Below are 20,203 nucleotides of genomic sequence, written 5' to 3'. Positions count from 1 at the left end.
GTAGCCCGGCGACGAATACTGTTGGCCTGGAGAGACTCAAAGCCCCCAAAGACTTTTTGGACTGTCTGTATGGCTGTCGGACATGACAAGATTTCTCAGCTTGGAAAAAATCAAGTTCGCCTTACGAGGATCACTATCAGGGTTCGCCCGGAGGTGGCAACCATTCATCGACTTCTTCGCGGGGAACTAATAGTCAGCGTGGGGTAGAATAAGTAGAGTAGGGGGGAAGAATAGGCGGGTCTATCTGCGAGAGAAGAACTGTTATTTGCACTATGTTTTTGTAATTGATATTTGCACACTAATTTATATTGTTACTGTTTACAATGCCAAAAATACCTCAATAAAATTGTTTATTTAAAAAAAAATGGCAGAAGCTTCCTGATTCTGTGATTCCCAACCCCAGTCTCAGAGTTTCCAATTTTCAAGAGTGCCTTATAGGGTGTGGGCTGGTTCGGGTTGCGAGCCTGCACACTGCATTCCCAACCTGGCCAGTAGGAATAGGCATGTCCTGGTCCTCCACAATTCTCATGAAGTCGAGCCAGCTTTTCAAAGACCCATGGTTCATGGTACCTCAGAGGTTTTGTGAATCAGAGTCTGGATGAGGGAACTATTTCAAAGGCAAGTTTGAAAAGTCCTCTTCAAGCCCCCCCATGCCAGGCTCTGCCCACCTGTACATAGCCCAAGGCCCCTCATACCCCATGCCAAGTTATTGCACTTGCACGCTCAAGAATACTTAATGAGGCATAACTGAGTGCCCAGACATCCTTCAGGCTGTTGAATCAGCTGAGCCCCTGGGACATATTGCTTGATTGATAGCTCTGCCTCTCTGAGCTCACCTGTCAATTGCATATTATTTATTTACATAAGATGGCCATTTCATGTGCTTGCAGTTTCTGCTGTTGATACCTCAAAGGGTTTGGATGATTGATACTTTCATTGGCCTGTTGTAAAAGATGTCAGTTCAAAGAAAATAGAATGTAATGAATCAATGACTTTTAAAAACATTTTTGACACATCCAACTGTCACCATAGGGTTCATTGGCCCAATACAATGTATGTGAATAGGCATGGAATGGCCATAACTTGGCATTGGAGACAGCAGGGGCCATTGGGTTGTGTGTGTGGATGGGGAGGGACAGGGACAGGACATAGCTTGGTGAGCATGTATGAGGAACCACAAGAGCACGTGCATGAGATGGCATGGATGAAAATGTGTAGGAGTTGAAGGGGTGAGGGCTAGATGGCCTTACTTTCTTCAATATAATTCAGAAGAGGCAGGCATTTTAAACAGCCCACCTTAGCACCTGGCAGCTCCTATGGCTGCCTCTGAACTCTTTCCAGGATTGGTTGGCACAACAGCAGCCCAAACCTGCACCGCTGCAATGAAAATCCTGCCTTTGCGGGCTTTATGTGCCAAGCTGGGTCTTTCCCAGACTCCTGCTACCTTCCTCTAGTATGGAAATACAGGCCTTCATCTCTGCAACCATGACAAGCCAAAAACATTTTACATCAATATAAAACAATTGTTCTGCATTACTGACTTATGTGTACCTGACTATCTTTGCTTTCTGTGCCTTCTTGATTCAGACGCTGACTATCTCTCTCATAGAATCCATTGTCTGCAATATTCAGCTGGAAAAGGAGCTTTCGTCTTGCATTACCCTCCTGATGAAAAGTACCATGTGATCCTAAAATACTAACTGTTACAACCTAACTTAACCTTTAAAATAAGTTACCTCATAGGATAACTATTGAAAATAGCAATGTTGGGAAGATTTGATGTAGTGGTACTCATTATCAGCTTTTGTTCTCCTTCTATTTCCCCCCTCCTTTTTCCTGGTAACAGTAGCTCTCTTCCTGGGGTACGGCTTCACCAGCAATGATGTCCTCAGCAGCGGAATAGTGTTGGTGTCTCACCTGAGTGATAACTATGCATCTGTAGGGTTTAAAACTGATCACCATTCCTTGACACTATTAACAAGGACCTGGTTTGTCAACATTCAGCTACGGAGGACATCATAGCTGAGCCAATTCCTGCCTCACTTGACATCCACAAATGAACACACTTACCTAGATAGAGATCAGGAGCAGCAGCCCGGGAGGATTTGGTGTCATTCGGCTACCTCAGTTGATGACAACTAACAAAACACAGATAGCGACCTTTCTCATTTCTATTTTAAAACTTGTTCCCCCCCTTTTGAGTCGTCTTGTAAAAGGGGAAGAAGTAAATTTGAGTAAGATGTATATGTGAAGGCTCATTTAATTTCCTGGCATGCTTAGTTGATTGATAATGTACGAGAAGAAAAGGAAATTTGGCAGCAAATCTTGGAAAGAAAATAAAAGGTATAGTATGCCCATAAAGGCACAGGTAGGAGAAGATTTATCCTGCTACAATCATGCATGTGGATGTCTGAAAGAATGGACAATTTATATGTCCCTTGAGATGCCACTGTGCTATTCATTTACCTCTTCCTCTTCTTCCACTTCTTTGGTGACAGCAGACTCTTCTCCATCCTCGTCATGCTCCTCCTCCTCTTCTTCTTCCTGGTCAATCTTTGGAAGTGTTTCAGGTTGCTTTTCCTTTATTGTCTCGGCTTCTGTTTCTTCAGGCTCAGGGTCAAAATTGAAGGTGAAGAAGTTGTACGTGGTTTCAGCAGACGGAAGTTCATCCTGTAAATGCAAATACTGCTTTAAAAAAACCATCAAGGAGCCTGTTTGTTTTACAGCATGAAAAGCAACTGGAGGTGCTGTTGATAGATTCATCACTACTAAAACGTAAGAACTTATACCTTTGCAAAATTTGGATAGGTTCTTTCTTCTGCAAAGAGAAGATTAAATGTGAAATTATACAAATTATGGGGAGGCAGTGGCATAGTGGTATTATCACTGGACTAGTGTTGTGACTTCCAGCGGCGGCCATGGAGTGAGTGGTCACACACAGGGTAGTTCCAATTTGAAGTCATTAGTTTTGACATTTTATACCAGTTAGTGGGGCAGCCCCGACAGGAAAGTGGTGCAGAAGCAGTAGAGGGAGAGGTTCTCCCCAAGATTGGCATGTCTACTGGCTACCAGACCTGACAAAGAAACAGTTAAAGACCTGGCTAAGGAGTTGGATGGGACCTGTGGCACAGCAACAATTGTGAGAATGGCGGAGGGGGAAGAGTTATTGCTCGTGGGAAAGCCCCAGATGGAGCAGTTGATGGCCTTTATCAAAGTTGAATTTCACCACCTAAGCCAGCTAAGGAAGGAGATGGATGGTGACTGGTCGAAGGCCATCGAGGGAACAGTAGCACCTCTGCGAGGATGATGGACCAGGTAGAGGTGGAAAAGGTGGTGTCCGACCAAAGCGATCGGATCATGTCCCTGGAGGTGGAGATCCTGGGGGATCTATGCAAGTCACTGAGAGTGAAGGTCGGGGAGCAGGAGAACAGGTCCAGGCGGCAGAACCTGCAAATTGTGGCTCTACAAGAGGGTGTGGAAGGAACGAGCATCACAAAATATGTGTCGAGGATGCTGGCTGGGTTGGTGCAGGATAGGGTGTTGGACAAGGACCCAGAGATGGATCAGGTCCACAGGTCTTGAAGGTAAAAGCTGAGAGCGGGGGAGCCAACGTGAGTGGTAGTTGCACAAGTTTGTGGAGAAGGAGGAGGTCCTACAATGTGCCAGGGAGAAGCGAGACTGTGAATGAGAGCGAATTGAATATACCAGGACATTGGTGCGGAGCTGATGAAGAGGCATGCTGGATTTAACAGGGCCAAGGCGGTGTTGTTCCGAAGGAAGATTAGGTTTGGGGCGAAACTATGGGTCACATTTGAAGGCAGGGAGTACAATTTTGAGACGCCAGAAGAGACCAAAGTCTTTACGAGGGACCATAAACTGGAGGAGAACTGAGAGTTGGTGTGAGAATAATAATAATAATAATAATAATAATAATAATAATAATAATAATAATAATAATAATAATAATAATAATCGCTTATTGTCACAAGTAGGCTTCAATGAAGTTACTGTGAAAAGCCCCTAAGGAGGAGCTATATCTGCAAAGATTGGATGTTATGACTATTGTGTGTTGCCGGAGGCTGGAGGGGTTTTTCTATGGGGAGTTGTATGCTTGTAAGGGGGTGATTTTAGATGGGGCCCAATTTAGGGTGGTATTAAAGGAAGTAAAACTGGAGGGGAAGGATGGCGGACAGTAGAGGGGATGGAGGCGTAACCGAGAGTTAAATGGGCCGATTAAGAGGTCCTAGGTTTTTACGCACCTGAGGAGCTTGAAGACGGAGGTGATCTTTTCACAGGAGATTCACCACCGGGTGAAAAATCAGATTACGTTGAGGAAGGGATAGGTGGGACAAGTATTTCTCTCGGGGTTCGATTCAAACTCGCAGGGGCTGGCCATTTTGTTGAACAAAGGATGGGATTTGTAGGGGCCAGGGAAGTGTGGGACATGGAGTAGATACATGACAGTGAGTGGGGTGTTGGAGGGGAGGCCGGTGGTGCTAGTCAATTGGGATGATGTAGGGTTTATAAAGGGTTTACTGGGAACGATCTCCAACTTAGACACGCACCAGCTGATTAAAGATGGAGATTTTAACTGTGTGACGAAACCGAAGGTGGGCTGTTTGAGCGTCAATGTGAAGATTGAAGGTGGCGAAAGAGTTGCAAGGATTTATGGAACGATCCGTGGACGTTTAGGAACCGGGGTGCGGGGGGGGGGGGGGGGGGGAGATACTCCTTCTCACACATGTATAAGGTGTATTCGAGAATGGATTTCTTTGTGGTGAGCCGAGCGGTGTTGATGAGGGTGTTGGGGGCGGAGTATGCGGAAATCGTGATTTCAGATCATTCGCCGCATTGGTTGGAGGTGAGGCTTAGCTCGGGGCAGGTGCAGGGGCCGGGATTGAGACTGGATTCGGGTTTTCTGGCAGATAAGGGGTTTTGCGAAAAGGTGAAGTCAGGTGAAGGAGAAAAGGATTACGTGAAGCTGAATCAGAGCGGGAAGGTGACGGCTGCCACTTTCTGGGAGGTGTTGAAGATGCTGGTCCAAGGGGAGATTATCTTGTTCAAGGCACACAAGGACAGGAGGAGGGGGGGGGAAAGAGTATGCACAGTTGCTGGACGAGATAGTCAAGGTGGACAGCAGATATTTGGGGGCTCGCACCAAAGAGCTGTTGGCGGAGAGGAAGAGGTTGCAGGGACAGTTTGATAGGTTGATGACGGGGAAGGCAATGGGGCAGTTACGGAGGGTGAGAGGGGTGTAATATGAATATGGAGAGAAGGCGAGCCACATGCTGGCCCACCCGCTGTGGAGGCAGGCTGTGTCAAGGGAAATTCTAAGGGTGCGAACAGAGAACGGGGAGGTAGTGTCAGAGCCGGAAGGATAAATGAGGTGTTCAGAGGATATTATGATCAGCTGTACAGGGCTAAGCCGGGTGGAGAGGACAGGGATATGGGACGGTTTTTAGATGGGTTGGAGTAAGAGAGGAGGCAGGCTTTGGAGGAGCCGTTAGGGCCAAGGAGGTGATTGACAGCATGAGGGGGGTGAAGTCAGGGAAGGCTCCAGGGCCGGATGGCTTCCCTGCAGAGTTTTATAAGGCATTTATAGCAGAGTTGGCATTGCATTTGTTGGGGACGTTTAGTGAGGCGTTGGAGAAGGGGGAGCTGCCAGAGACACTGACACAGGCGTCGATCATGTTAATCCCAAAAAAGGGGAAGGATTTTTTTGGAGTGTGGTTCGTATAGGCCCATTTCACAGACGTGAAAGTGCTGGCTAAGTTGTTGGCAGGGAGGATGGTGGGGAGGATGGAGGGATGTGTGTTGGGGTAGTTGTTGAGGATCAAATGGGTTTTGTAAAGGGTCAGCAGCTTTCTAGTAACATCAGGACGCTGTTAAACGTGGTTCTGACTCCATCAGGGGGTCAGGTGCTGGAGATTATTGTTTCTATGGATGCAAAGAAGGCCTTACATCGGGTAGAGTGGAGGTATTTTTTGAAATCTTGGGTAGGTTTGGCTTTGGTCTGAAGTTTGTGGCGTGGGTCTGCCTGTTGTATGTATTTTTGGACTGCATAGGGGAATGAGGCAGGGGTGTCCCCGAGCGCCGTTGTAGTTCACGTTAGCGACGGAGCCGTTGCCGATGGCCCTGAGGGGGTCTGTGGAGTGGCAGGGGATTGTAAGGGGGAGCTGGCAGCACAGGGTGTCGATGTACGTAGATGACATGTTGTTGATTGTATCGGACCAGCTGGAGAGTATGGGTAGGGTCTTGGGAATATTGGAGAGGTTTGGGGCTTCTCTGGGTATAAGTTAAATGTCGGGAAGAGAGAGGTGTTTCTGGTGAACACGGCGGGGCCGGGGGGGGGGCAACTTGCTGGTGTTGCCTTTCAAGGTAGCTAGGAAAAGGTTCAATTATTTGGAGATTCAGGTGACGAAGAAATGGGCTGTGATGCACAGATGAAGTTTGACAACGTTGGTGGAGGAGATGAGGGGGGATTTTAAGAGATGGGACATATAACACCTATCATTGGCAGGGAGGGTGCAAGTGGTAAAGATGAATGTGCTGCCAAGGTTTCTGTTGTTTTCCAGAATGTTTCTCCCTGAGACCTTCGTCCAGAAGCTGGAGACAGAGATTTCAGAGTTTAAATGGGCAGGGAAGGTTTTGAGGGTTGATGCATGATCAATGACCACTAAAGCGAGGTTGTAGTCCAACTGAAGGCTTTAATAAGCTAGATGTTTCGCCCAGCAGCTCAGGTACAGAATGAAGGCTGCTGGGGTGACTCGGGCTCTTATACCCTGCCTTGCAGGGCGGAGCTACCATACAGCTTGACCAATAGGAAACGTACAATATCTACCAATGGTGTTCCAGCATTACCAGGTACCGTAATACCACTACATAGACTACCACAAGGGTAAAGAGAGCCCTGCTACAGAGGCAAAAAGGGGGGTTGGTGCTCCCGAACCTGCTGCATTACTATTGGGCAGCGAATGTGAAAAGATTGTGGGGGTGGGGGTGGAGGCTGGGTGGGTCAGGATGAAGGACGAGTCCTGTAGGGGATCCAGTCTGAGGGCTATGGTGACGGCTCTGCTGCCACTGGCTCCCGGGAAGTATACAGGGAGCCCGGCAGTACAGTCAACGGTTAGGGTGCGGAATCAGCTGAGGAGACATTTTAAGTTGGAGGGAATGTCGGTGTTGACACCACAGTGTGGGAATCATAGGTTTAAGTCGGGGGAGAAGGATGGGATGTATGGGAATTGGAGGGAGGCGGGGTTGGATAGGGTGAGGGACTTGTACATGGAAGGAAAGTTTGCATGTCCAGATCAGTTGCGGGACAGGTTTGAGTTGCCGAGGGGAATGAATTTAGAAATATGCAGGTGAGGGGCCTTGCATGAAAGGAGTGGAGGGTGTTTCCCAGGTTGCCGGAATACAATTTATCGGAGCAACTGCTGCTCCCGGATGAGTTGGGAGAGGGTTAGATTGGGGATATATACAGGTGTTTGGGGGAATGGGGGGGGGGGGGGGTGCTGCAGGTGGTTAGGATCAAGAACAAATGTGAGGAGGAATTGGGGGGAGAAATAGACTGGAGACTGTGGCGCAAGGCAATGCGTAGGTTGAATTTAACCTCCTCCTGCGCGAGGATGAGCTTGATTCAGTTAAGGTGGCGCATATGGTGCATATGACTCGGGCGAGGAAGAGTGAGTTCTTCCAAGGCGTGGCCAATGAGTGCGAGAAGTGTGGGCGGGACCAGCGAATCATGTGCACATGTTTTGGGGTTGTGAGAAGCTGGAGAGATACTGGGAGGCGGTGTTTGGGACATTATCTAAGATTGTGGGGGTGGAGGTCACACCGGACCCAATGGTCACGATCCTTGGGGTAGCGGAAGTATCGGAGCTGCTGGAGGGGAAGGGGGCCAATGTTGTGGCCTTCGCCTCTCTCACTGATCTTGCTAAATTAGAGGTCAGATACACCGCCGGGGGTGGCGGCTTGGCTGGGGGATTTGTACGACTTTCTCCGGTTGGAAAAGATTAAGTTCTAGTTGAGGGGGTCAGCGGAGGGCTTTGCGACACGGTGGGGGTTGTTGATGACAATGTTTGAGGAACTGTTCGCCGTGGGGAGGAGGAGTGGGAGGGGATTTGTTCATGTTGCGGGTTTTTTTACACATGTTCGGAATAAAGTACATTTTTTTAAAAATCACTGGACTGGTAATCCCGAGACCCAAAGTCATGCTCTGGGGACCTGGGTTCAAATCCTGCCACAGCAGTTGGTGAAATTTGAATTCAATAAAAAAGTCTGGAATTAAAGGGGACCATCAAACCGTTGTCGATTGTCTTAAAAACCTATCTGGTTGACTAATGTCCTTTAGGGAAGGCAATCTGTCATCCTTACCCGGTCCAGCCTACATGTGACTCCAGACCCACAGCAATGGGATTGACTCTTAAATGCCCCCAGGAGTGGGCAACAAATGCTGACCCAGCCAGCGACGCCCACATGCCATGAATGAATAAAACAAAAATCAGGTGTAACTGGCACACGTACTTATCCCTCAATCCCTAAAACCATAAATCCTGTCATGATTTGTACATCATTTCTAAACCAATACCAATATAAACTGTCTAGAAATTCAGTTTCACTTTACTAAACAGCAACTAGAATAAGATCTCAATGCTGCAGCGTAGAACTGTCCGTAAGATCAAACCTTGCTCTCAATTATTAGGGCCAAAGTAAAAATATGTACATTATGATGACATTGTGTGCTCATTACAGTACTTATTACATAAATACTTGCACTTAAACATCACTATTTATTGACATTCATTAGCAGAATTTCCCCACTATCAACATTGCGGGGGATACCATTGCCAGAAACTGAACTAGACCACCCATACAAATACTGTGGGTACAAAGGTAGGTCAGAGGCAAGCAAACCTGCAGCAAGTAACTCACCTCCTGACTCCCCCAAAGCCTGTCCACCATCTACAAGGCCTGGAGAAGTGCAGCTCCAACAAGACCGAACAAGCTCAATACCATCCAGGACCCAGTGGCCCACTTGATTGCTACCCCTTCTACAAACATTCAATCCGTCCACCACGAGTGAACAGTGGTAGCACAGTACACCATCTACATGATGCACTGCAGGAATTCACCAAGGTTCCTTAGGCAGCATCTTCCAAACCCGAAACTGCTACTGTCTAGAAGAACAAGGGCAGAAGATTCCTGGGAACCCCACCACCTGGAGGGTTCTTCTCCAAGTCACGCAACATCCTGACTTGTAAATACATCTCTGTTCCTTCACTGTCGCTGGGTCAAAATCCTGGAACTCCCTCCCTAACAGCACTCTGGGTGTACATATACCTCAGAGGCTGCAGCGGTTCAAGAAGGCAGCTCACCACCACCTTCCCAAGAGCAACTAGGGATGGGCAATAAATGCTGGTCTAGCCAGCGACACCCACATCCCGTCAATGCATTTTTTTTAAATGCACAATTTATATAAGAAAGGCAGCACGGTAGCACAGTGGTTAGCACTGTTGCTTCACAGCTCCAGGGTCCCAGGTTCGATTCCCGGCTTGGGTCACTGTCTGTGCGGAGTCTGCACGTTCTCCCCGTGTCTGCGTGGGTTTCCTCTGGGTTTTCCAGTTTCTTCCCACAGTCCAAAGATGTGCAGTTTAGGTGGATTGGCCATGCTAAATTGCCCCTTAATGTCCAAAATGTTAGGTGGGGTGGAGGCGTGGGCTTAAGTGGGGTGGTCTTTCCGGGGGTCGGTGCAGACTCGATGGGCCAAATGGCCTCCTTCTGTATATTCTGTGATTCTATGAAAGAACTATGAAAAAATGCCATGTGCAGTTCAGAGATTTCACATGTTACCTATATATACTATACTGGCCCATTATATACTCCTGTATTCCATAGGGCTGAATTATTTCTTGAGGAATTGCACCATTCAAGCAGAGCTACTTTTCTTATTTTCAAGGATCTGTTAGGTGGGTCCATCATTTTCAGGGTGCAATACTGGTTCCAGCAAATGGATTCCAGATAATGATGACATGAGGTCCCAGCCCATGTAGTGTTTATCCAGGTCTGTTTCTATACGGAAAACATTAAAATAATCAGATTCAGTTACGAGGAGATTGCCTCTAATGATTTTTACCCAAACAAAACATGTACAAGTGATGAATTATATACTTAGTAGGGTGGCAGAGGCACCTGTGAAAATATAGCAGAAATGATATAAGAGTAAGCAATGCCAGATATTATGCCAAATCCCTTGAAAGAGAATAGATTTTATAAAATTCAAGAAAAATAATCATCCCCTGGTTATTCAAAAATCTTTCTCACTTCATGGAACTTGGGAGAATTATTCATTACACTAAAAAAAGTATTAACTAGAAATCATAATTTGTCAATTTGCATATAGATAGGATAATATTTTGAAGTAATTTCTTGGATAAGTTACACCACAAACACATGTTTAAAGGGAAGCACAATTATATTGCTCTGGTTTAATTATTTGTACTATCCTCTGCCTTGCCCGAGCTGAATTTGAAGATTTCTCTCAATTTGTTGCAGTCTAACCAACAAGATGAAATGGTAGTTATTAAGCAATGTTTCCTGAATCATTTGCAAATACTTGGGAGAAAATTCTATGCTAATAAATAGAATTAATTCTAATTACATTACATCATTCCTAGTAAACTTGGTTACAAGCAAACATCCTGTTTCATTACTAAAGTCAAAACGGTATTTGGCAACTAAGCCCATCCATTAATGTCTCGCCATCTGGAATCTCTTACTAGTATTTACAAAAAGACAACAATCTCCCTTCAACACTGGTGTGCTGGAGAAAGGGTAATCTTTCTTGTAGAAAGAAAATGCAGAGATAGAAGCAGATGGCAAAAGTTTACATAAAGAGGCAGATTGGAGTAATTCAACAATGGGGAAATTGAAGTTTGAAGATATAATGAAAGATACTGTCTATTTCAACTTCAAAAGTAAGTATTTCCAACTGTCTTTAAAAAAACAGAAGTTCACATTTCCTTTCTACGAAGCATACAATAACATTCAAAAGAACTATTTGGTGCATGGAGAAGCATAAACACAGATTAACAAATACAAATCCTGAAAATAAAAGGAATATTTTGGTTCCAGACAGGAAACCATTCAACATATTTCACAGAAAATAGGCTCAAATTTTAGGTGAGACCCTTTCTCAGGGCTGACAAACTTTTAGAAATAAGTATCTTTATGCAAATGCGCACAGATCTACTGTGCATTACCAGCATTTCCCATTTTCATTTTATAAAATCTATAAGGAAGGAAGGTCATTTGGTCCTCTCTGGTTCATTTATCTTCCCTTGCGCCTGAGTGAGTCTTACATGTTTCCAAGGTTTTCCACTCCACTTCCTCACCTGAAAGACTATTCCATACACAAGAATGCAAGGATTAGGAGCAGGAGTAGGCCATTTGGTCCCTCAAACCTGCTCCACCATTCAATAGCATCATGGCTGATCTGATTGTGGCCTCAACTCCATCTTCCTGTTTGTTCTCCATAACCCTGGACTCCCTTGCTGTTCAAAAGTCTAACTAACTCAGCTTTGGATATATTCAATGACCCAGCCTTCATTGCCATCAGTTGCAAATAGACCAACGATCCTGAGAGGAAAAAATCTCTCATCTCAGTCTTAAATGGGGAACCCATAATTTTTGCACTGAGTCCTCATTTCTAGATTTCCCCACAAGGGGAAACGTCCACTCAGCATCCAACCTGTCAAGTCCCCTCGGGATCGTCTATGTTTCAATAAGAGCACCTCTCGTTCTTAAAAGTTCCAATGGGTATAGACTTAACCTACGCAATCTTGCCTCATAACTCTCTCATCCCAAGTATCAGTCACAAGAACATTTCCTGCAATTATATCCTTTCTTAAATAAGGAGACTAAAACTGTATAACGTACTTCAGATCCAGTCAATGGCCCTGTACGGCTTTAGCAACACTTCCCTACTTTTACACTTGAGTTTCCTTGCAATAAGTGCCAACATTCCATGTGCCTTCCTAAACACACATAGACCACACTTTTTGTGAAGAGTTTTCCGATATCAATCCCAAATTTACCATCAACTTGTTTTAACTTGTGTTTCCTCTTTGTCCTATTTTAAATTTAAAGTACCATTTCAGATTTACTTTTCCACACCAGTCTTCCATAAAATTAACCTTCACATGCCCATTTTCTGGGTTCAAATGTCAAGAATTTCTTCTTAGCTCAAGCAAAAGAAAAAGTCCCGTTTGGGCCTGCAGCGCTAAGAGCGGCCCGTCTATCAAATGGGTTTGTATTGATAATCGTATTGAACAGTGGAATAGACTCGAAAGGCTGATTTGCCTATTCCTGCTCCTAGTTCTTATGTTCTTATGTTACAAGAAAACTATTCTGTCTAATTCTACCTTCCAGCTCTTTGTCTGTAGCAATGTAGGTAACATCACCTCAAGCACAAATGTGGTGTTCTTTATTAATAAGTGGATTTCTTAATTAATAAGGAGATCAGGGGTTATGGGGAGAAGGCAGGAAAATAGGAATGAGGAACATATCAGCCATGATCGAATGGCAGAGCAGACTCGATTGGCTGAATAGTCTAATTCTGCTCCTATATCTTCTGGGGACACGAAAGTGCCTCGGTAAAGAACGCCCACCCAGGGAGAGATCGTGTGCCATTTTTAAATGCTGCCCAGATCTTTTGACCCCTCTCAGAATCCCCACTGTGGCCTCCGGACCCCCGAAACACACCAACTACCTGGTAGGGGGGGGGGCTTGAGACCCCCTCACCCCACCTCATAATGAAAAAATGAAAATCGTTTATTGTCACAAGTAGGCTTCAATGAGGTTACTGTGAAAAGCCCTTAGTCGCCACATTCCGCCGCCTGTTTGGGGAGGCTGGTACGGGAATTGAACCGTGCTGCTGGCCTGCCTTGGTCTGCTTTCAAAGCCAGCTCTTTAGCCCCGTGGCCCAATCCCTGGTATAGGCCACCTGGGCATCTTGGCACTGACAGCCTGGCACACCAACAGTGACCCTGCCTGCCTAGTATTGACACCCTGGGTGGCAGTGCCATGGTGCCAGGCTGGCAGTGCCAAGGTGCTTGGCTGGCAGTAAGAGTGCCAAGATGCCACCCTTCCAAGAGCCTGATCATCTGTGGGGCCCCCGGTGGCCTGGAAGAGGCCCCCATATTTACTTGGACTAGTGCTAAACAGCGCCATGGCGAGTTCTCCCAGGTGCAGCCGTTCATTCTCTGGCCTCGAGAGCATCGGGCACCGACATACGAGCCTAACTGCTCGCTTAAATATGTAAATCTGGATCTCGCCCAGCGAAAATGAGATCCATGTCACCATGTATTGAGAGACCTCGTTAGATCTTGCAAGGCTTTCCGAGCATCCCAACATTTAACGACCTAGTTGCCTCACCGAGTCTGGCACGACAAGGCCATTCGATCACGCTCCAGGCCTCTATACTATGGATGAGCTTCAGAATTCTTTATTGCAGTGTCTCCAGTACTGAAATGTGGACACTATACTTGAGATATATTCTGATAAGACCACTGTACATTTTCTTTTCAAAATTTAGAGTACCCAATTCCTTTTTTTCAAATTAAAGGGCAATTTAGCGTGCCCAATTCATCTATCTTGTACATTTTTGGGTTGTGGGAACGAAACCCACGCAAATACGGGGAGAATGTGCAAACCCCACACACAGACAGTGACCCAGAGCCGGGATCGAACCTGGGGCCTCGGCGCCGTGAAACCACTGTACATTTTGACTATTACTGCCTCTGACCTCACAGTTCAACATTTCAGTGATAATACCATTCTGCATTGTTTGAACATGTTGAAGATGCTACCAAGAATCCAACTCTTTAAGGCTACTAAGACTCCCAGGTATCTTAATATCATATTCAGCTATTTTAACACTATCAATGGAGTATATGGGTTGATTCTTTCTCTGGGCTGAAGAAAACTTGACCTACGCAAGACTGGCAAACTGCGCCCAAACCCTGGAGTCAGAGAATCACACAGCACAGTAAAGGCCCTTCGGCCAATCGCGTCTGTGCTGGTCAAAAATAACCACCTAACTATTCTAATCACATTTTCCAGCACTTGGCCCATAGCCTTGTATGCCTTAGGTTCACAAATGCACATCTAAATTCTTCTTAAATGTTAAAAGGGTCTTTGCCTCCAACACCCTTTCAGGCAGCGACTTCTAAGCTCTCACCACCCTCTGGATAAAAAGGTTTTTCCTCCCATCCCCTCTAAACCTCCTTCCTCTTACCTTAAATCTATGCCCCCTGCTCATTGATCCCTCCACCAAGGGGAAACATTTCTTCCTGTCTACTCAATCTATGCCCCTCATAATTTTATGCATCTCAAATATGCCCCCCCCCCCCAGTCTCCTCTGCTCCAAGGAAAACTATCCAAGTCTATCCAACCTCTTTCAGAACTAAAACTCTCCAGCCCAGGCAACATCTTGGTAAATCTCCTCAGCACCCTTTCCAGCGCTATCACATATCTCCTATAATGTGGATTCCAGAACTACACACAATACTCTAGCTGTGGCCTAACCAACGTTTTATACAGTTCCAGCATAACCTCCCTGCTCTTAAACTCTATGCCTCGGCTAATAAAGGCAAGCATACCATATTCCTTTTTATCCGCTGTATCCAACAGCTCTGCTACCTTAAGGGACCTGTGTACATGCACACCAAGGTCCCTCTGATCCTTGGTGCTTCCTATGGTCTTGTCGTTTATCATGCATTCCCTTGCTTGCTTGTTATCCTTCCCAAATGCATCACCTCACACTTAGCCAGACCAAATTCCATTTGCCACTTATCAGCCCATCTGATCAGCCGTGTATATCCTCCTGTAATCGACGGCTATCCCCCTACTATTTACCACTCTACCAATTTTCATATCATCTGCAAATTTACTGATCAATCCTCCTACATACTTATCTAAGACATTTATATAAACCACAAACTGCAAGGGCCTGTTGTGGGAAAATCAACCACTTCATGATTCAGACCTGCTGTGTCCAATTAGTGCAGTTTATTGTTATATGAAGCTTCGGGAGAAAGCGTACGTACCCCGCGGTACGATTGCCAGCCTTTCTCGTGGTTTGAATGGCAATCATTCATTTTATACTTTGGGTTCACAATGAGCCCAGATACAAAACAATTATCACCTTGTTATCTTTAAACATTTTATAGATTGTACATCGCTATTCGTAAGCATTTTGCCATTTACACATGGTTATATTTAAAGAGGTTTTACAGGTTGCAGGTAGCAGCAGGAAAGCAGTATCGATTGTCCCTTTGTTTTAGGAAATGGCCCAAGACATTCGTATTAGCATATCATTGTGTACACCTTGGCTGAAGTCAGCTTTATTCAAGTGGTGTCCCGCATTTATGTATTTCTTAATCTTCCTGTCTGGCTCCCTTTGTCCTGGATCTGTTCCTATCTGTCCCACTGGGCTCCAGGCATCAGTTATGTCTGCTTTATTTTCTGTGTCTCCATCTTGTTTGTCAGGCAGCCATCTTCTGTGCCACGTGCCCTTCTGAACCATTTCCCACTTCAGGCCCAACACTGATCCCTGTGGAACCCCACTGGACACAGGATTCCAGTCAGAAAAACACCCCTCAACCATCACCCTCTGCTTCCTGCCACTCAGCCAATTCTGGGTCCAATTTGCCAAATTCCTTTGGATCCCATGGCTGCTTACCTTCGCTCTCAGTCTCCCATGTGATGCCTTATCAAAAGCCTTGCTGAAGACCAAGTAGACTATGTCAAGTGCATTGCCCTCGTCTACACACCTGGCCACCCCTTCAAACAATTCAATCTAGTTGGTCAGACATGACCTCCCCTTAACAAAACCATGCTGACTGTTCTTGATTAATCCCTGCCTCTCCAAATGCAGATTAATTCTGTCTCTCAGAGCTGCTTCCAATGGTTTCCCCACTAGGTTAGGCTGACTGGCCTGTAATTTTCTGGTTTGTCCCTTCCTCGTGTGACTTCACAAGCCATTTCTGTCTTTTCACATTGGTCACATTCACGGTGCAGTTTGTAGCCATGCTGGACTGCGTGACAGTGTGTGCAGAAGTAGGCCAGTTAGAAGGGTGGCATCAGATCTCCAACACAATGGGCGTCATTCTCCGACCCCCCGCCGGGTCGGAGAATGGCCGTTGGCCGCCGTGAATCCCGCCCCCGCCCCCGCCGAAGTCTCCGCTCCCGGAGATTGGGCGGGGGCGGGAATCCGGCCGCGCCGGTTGGCGGGACCCCCCGCTGGATTCTCCGGCCCGGATGGGCCGAAGTCCCGCCCAGGAATTGCCTGTCCCGCCGGCGTAAATCAAACCTGGTATTTACCGGCGGGACCAGGCGGCGTGGGCGGGCTCCAGGGTCCTGGGGGGGGGTGCGGGGCGATCTGACCCCGGGGGGTGCCCCCACGGTGGCCTGGCCCGCGATCGGGGCCCACCGATCCGCGGGCGGGCCTGTGCCGTGGGGGCACTCTTTCCCTTCCGCCTCCGCCACGGCCTCCACCATGGCGGAGGCGGAAGTGACTCTCCCCACTGCGCATGCGCGGGAAACTGACAGCGGCCGCTGACGCTCCCGCGCATGCGCCGCATTTCCGCGCCAGCTGGCGGGGCAACAAACGCCATTTCCGCCAGCTGGCGGGGTGGAAATCCCTCCGGCGTCGGCCTAGCCCCTCAATGTTGGGGCTAGGTCGCCAAAGATGCGGAGACTTCCGCACCTTTTTGCCGGCGCGATGCCCGTCTGATTTGCGCCGGCTTTGGCGCCAGTCGGCGGGCATCCCGCCGTTGGGGGAGAATTTCGCCCAATATCCCAATTTCCAACGGTGTTTAAAAGCCCCCGAAACTCACCCCTTATCTCCCATAGTCTTCCATATACATGTACAGTCCTCATGTCCAACTATATCAAAAATATCTTGGGCAAGATTCTCTGTCCCGCCCGGTGGCAGGTGAAGGGGGGGGGGGGGGGGTTCAGCGATGATACCTCTTCAAACTGAATCGTTAGCATGCCACTAGAATAGTTTTACATAAGTTATTTTATTAAGGAATGAGATGAATTATAGGACTGAGTAATCATTATTAATCATTAAACATGTATTTTTAGGACATAGCAATAAGTAATCAAATGGGATTTAGGATAGCTAACTTAACCAAAAGGACATTACTTCGGCCATCTTGCCTTTGTGAAACAATTCAGGGTGCTGGTTCTGTTGTTCTGTTTCTCACAAACAGTCTGCAAGCTGCTGGGATTGTACGCATCTGTCAGGATGAGGATCAATCATGCGCTGCTTGCGATTCTATTGGGTGAAGTTTAAACACTTCTTGCAATTCTATTGGATAAGTTTAAAAGTAGCAGCTTCACGGAGAGGATCGCGTCCAACTGGGGTGGGCTATTGATTTTTGAACGTTGTATAATTACTGTGTTCGGGTCTTTGTTCGGCAGAACAGGTCTTGGCTGATATCCAGTCTGTTCTCCGTGTACACGTAACAAGCTTGATTAAATAAGCCATCTTTGTCCAGGTTGTCGTGTTTGTTCCTCACTGTACTGAGCTGAGCCAAGGGAATAACCCCACGTGGAAGCTGACTCAATACACATGTCTTGAAACCGCTCCTACATCATTTGGCGCTACAAGCACGGGCGTACACAGCATTCAGGCAGAATGATCCGCCTCCTAAATAGGGGGGAGTACATTTTAATTTAACACCCAGTAGATAGAGGAGTTACGGATCAGGCGGTCGGATCCATAAATTGTGCGGAGGTTGAGAGTCGGTAGCGGTGGACTTTTGTGCCATGCTGATGAGCAGAGCGGATTCTCCAGCGCAACGGAGGATCCCAACAGTGGAGAATCCAGACCCTTATATTCCATGGGAAATAAATAAATTTCTCATCTTATAAAAGACTCCATATCATTGATAGCGATAAAAATGTATTCCGTCTTGTGAACAAAAACCTTTTAAAAATTTGAAGTTCTATTCACAAGGGCCAACTAGAAACTACATCAAAAGGAAAACCTGTTGTTACAATTTCTTGAAACTGTCACTCATTTTTAGATGAATGCAACATCTACTTTGCTGAGACTATTGGTAGCTGAAACTCAGCCAAGCTTTGATAATAGATTATCCTCTGGCAAAAACAGATGGTTCGCATTTCAATATCAAAGTAGAGTGTCTGTCAATCAATGTAACAAAACAGGGCCGGGATTCTCCGAGCCGCAATCGCGTTCCGCATGGGGTCGGAGAATGGAGCGTCAGACCCGCGATTGGGTCCGGAGAATCGCCGCAAATCGCGCATGGGCGGTCCACGCGGTGCCGGTCTGGTGGCCATTGAAAGAGGCCCCCGCTGTGATCCTCCGACGGCAACTGGCTGAGTTCCCGCCGGCGTGGTTCACTCATGGTTCCACCAAGTGGGCACTCGGAGTGACGGCTGCGGACCTGGTAGGGCGCGGGTGAATCCGGCACCGGGGCTGGGCCTCCAGGACGGGGGCCACCGATCAGCGGGCGTGCGCCATCTGGGGGGCGGCCTATATTTTTGTGGCTAGCCCGCTGTGTGGGTCCGCCATGTTGCGTGGGACCGCCGCCGCAAGCATGCGAGGACCCGTGGCCGGAAATTCAGTGCGCCGTATCGGCAGCCGGAGCTGCGTGGACTACTCAGGGGCCCTGCCAGCCCTCTTCAAAACGTATAATCACTCTGGACTTTCTCCAGGAAAGTGATTCGCGCCCGTTTTCTCTCGGACATAACCCAGCCCCATTATCAGAGAATTCCACCCCAAATGTTTAGATCTTTTCCAAATGCAGGTTTTTAAAAGTATCAAAAACAGTTTTTGTAAATCAGCCAGAGCCATTCAAATCACAGTAGAAAAGGTGACTGCAAGGCTGACCCGTCATTTTGATACATTTTTGTGATTTTTTTCATTGGAAAAGCACTGTAATTCATGTGAAGAAATACACAAAGCTGGTCAACGCAAATGTCAATTTACCTTGAAAGCATTGCTCCGAGATGAATTACTGCATTACAACGTAACTACACTACAATTAAGCACCTAATAATGACATGTGAAGGTGTGAAAACATTGTACTCGTATCTTTCAGAATATTCCAGGCCTCTCAGCAGGCTTTCCATGTTTGTCACAAACTTTCAAACCTGGCGTGCTGTTAATGGGTTTCCAAGTCCCCAAATTATCAGACAAAAAGAGTGTGTGGGTGGGAATGTGATTTTCGAGCCCCATTTAAATTGGGAAACCCAACTTCAGTGGGGGGGCGGATGTGCGTTTTGCACACAAGTAAATTCCGACACACCAAAAGGCCTGATAAAATTATGTGGAGTCAGGAATATGGTGGAAAATCATATTGCCTCTGTAAAAAAAATACTAGGCTATTTGTACACCAAAAACCACAGTTGAAAATCTGGCCCCGTATGTCACTCATTTTTTGTTCTTATGCACAGTTACTATTACAAAGAGCAACCAGGTAATCTTTCAGACATTTCTGTTTTAAAGATACTATATTGATAGGAGGCAAAGATTTCTACCTCACCACTGAGAATTGAATAATATTGTGTTCCTAACAGTCTTTCACATTGCCCTGCTGTACACTTGTCGAAACATCAACTATGAAAAGCCGAGGAATATATCAACGGAAAGGTGAGGGAGGTGGTGAGGAAAGGGGCAGGAGCTCCAACTGAAGCCCCTTTTGCCTGGGGTGCCCTCCCCCACAAGGACCGGACACCTCCACACCTTCCTCGGCTTTTCCCCCGCTAATCCAATCACCCACCTCCCAGCCCGCCCAGGAGTCCCCCACCCTCCCCTCCCCGGTACCCCTACCATTTACCTTGCCTCCATGTCCCAATACGTATTCCCAGGCACGCCACTGCAGTGTCTAAATGGGGTGGAGAGCAGTCGGCCAATCTGATTGGCCAGCAACTCTCCAAGGCAGGAAATTCTTCCTAGTGAGGATGGAAGTCCTGCCTCTAGCATTGTGGATAGCACAATTGCTTCACAGCTCCAGGGTCCCAGGTTCGATTCCGGCTTGGGTCACTGTCTGTGCGGAGTCTGAACATCCTCCCCATGTATGCGTGGGTTTCCTCCGGGTGCTCCGGTTTCCTCCCACAGTCCAAAGATGTGCGGGTTAGGTGGATTGGCCATGCTAAATTGCCCTTAGTG

At 46.9% G+C, this 20,203-nt stretch overlaps 1 protein-coding gene across 3 annotated transcripts in view; it reads right to left on the bottom strand.

The window, feature by feature from the left end:
* The window catches only part of cc2d2a (coiled-coil and C2 domain containing 2A), a 294,925-nt gene that overhangs the window by 237,479 nt on the left and 37,243 nt on the right, over positions 1–20,203 (bottom strand). For all 3 annotated transcript variants that reach the window (XM_072496407.1, XM_072496404.1, XM_072496406.1), the window contains exon 10: positions 2,467–2,670. In XM_072496407.1, the coding sequence (XP_072352508.1) occupies positions 2,467–2,670 (204 nt within the window). The remainder of the gene's footprint in view (positions 1–2,466; positions 2,671–20,203) is intronic.

This window comes from Scyliorhinus torazame, chromosome 3 (assembly GCF_047496885.1).
Source record: "Scyliorhinus torazame isolate Kashiwa2021f chromosome 3, sScyTor2.1, whole genome shotgun sequence".
Taxonomy (NCBI): domain Eukaryota; kingdom Metazoa; phylum Chordata; class Chondrichthyes; order Carcharhiniformes; family Scyliorhinidae; genus Scyliorhinus; species Scyliorhinus torazame.
Note: the sequence above shows the minus strand (reverse complement) of the source record. Positions and strands in the feature narration are given on the sequence as shown.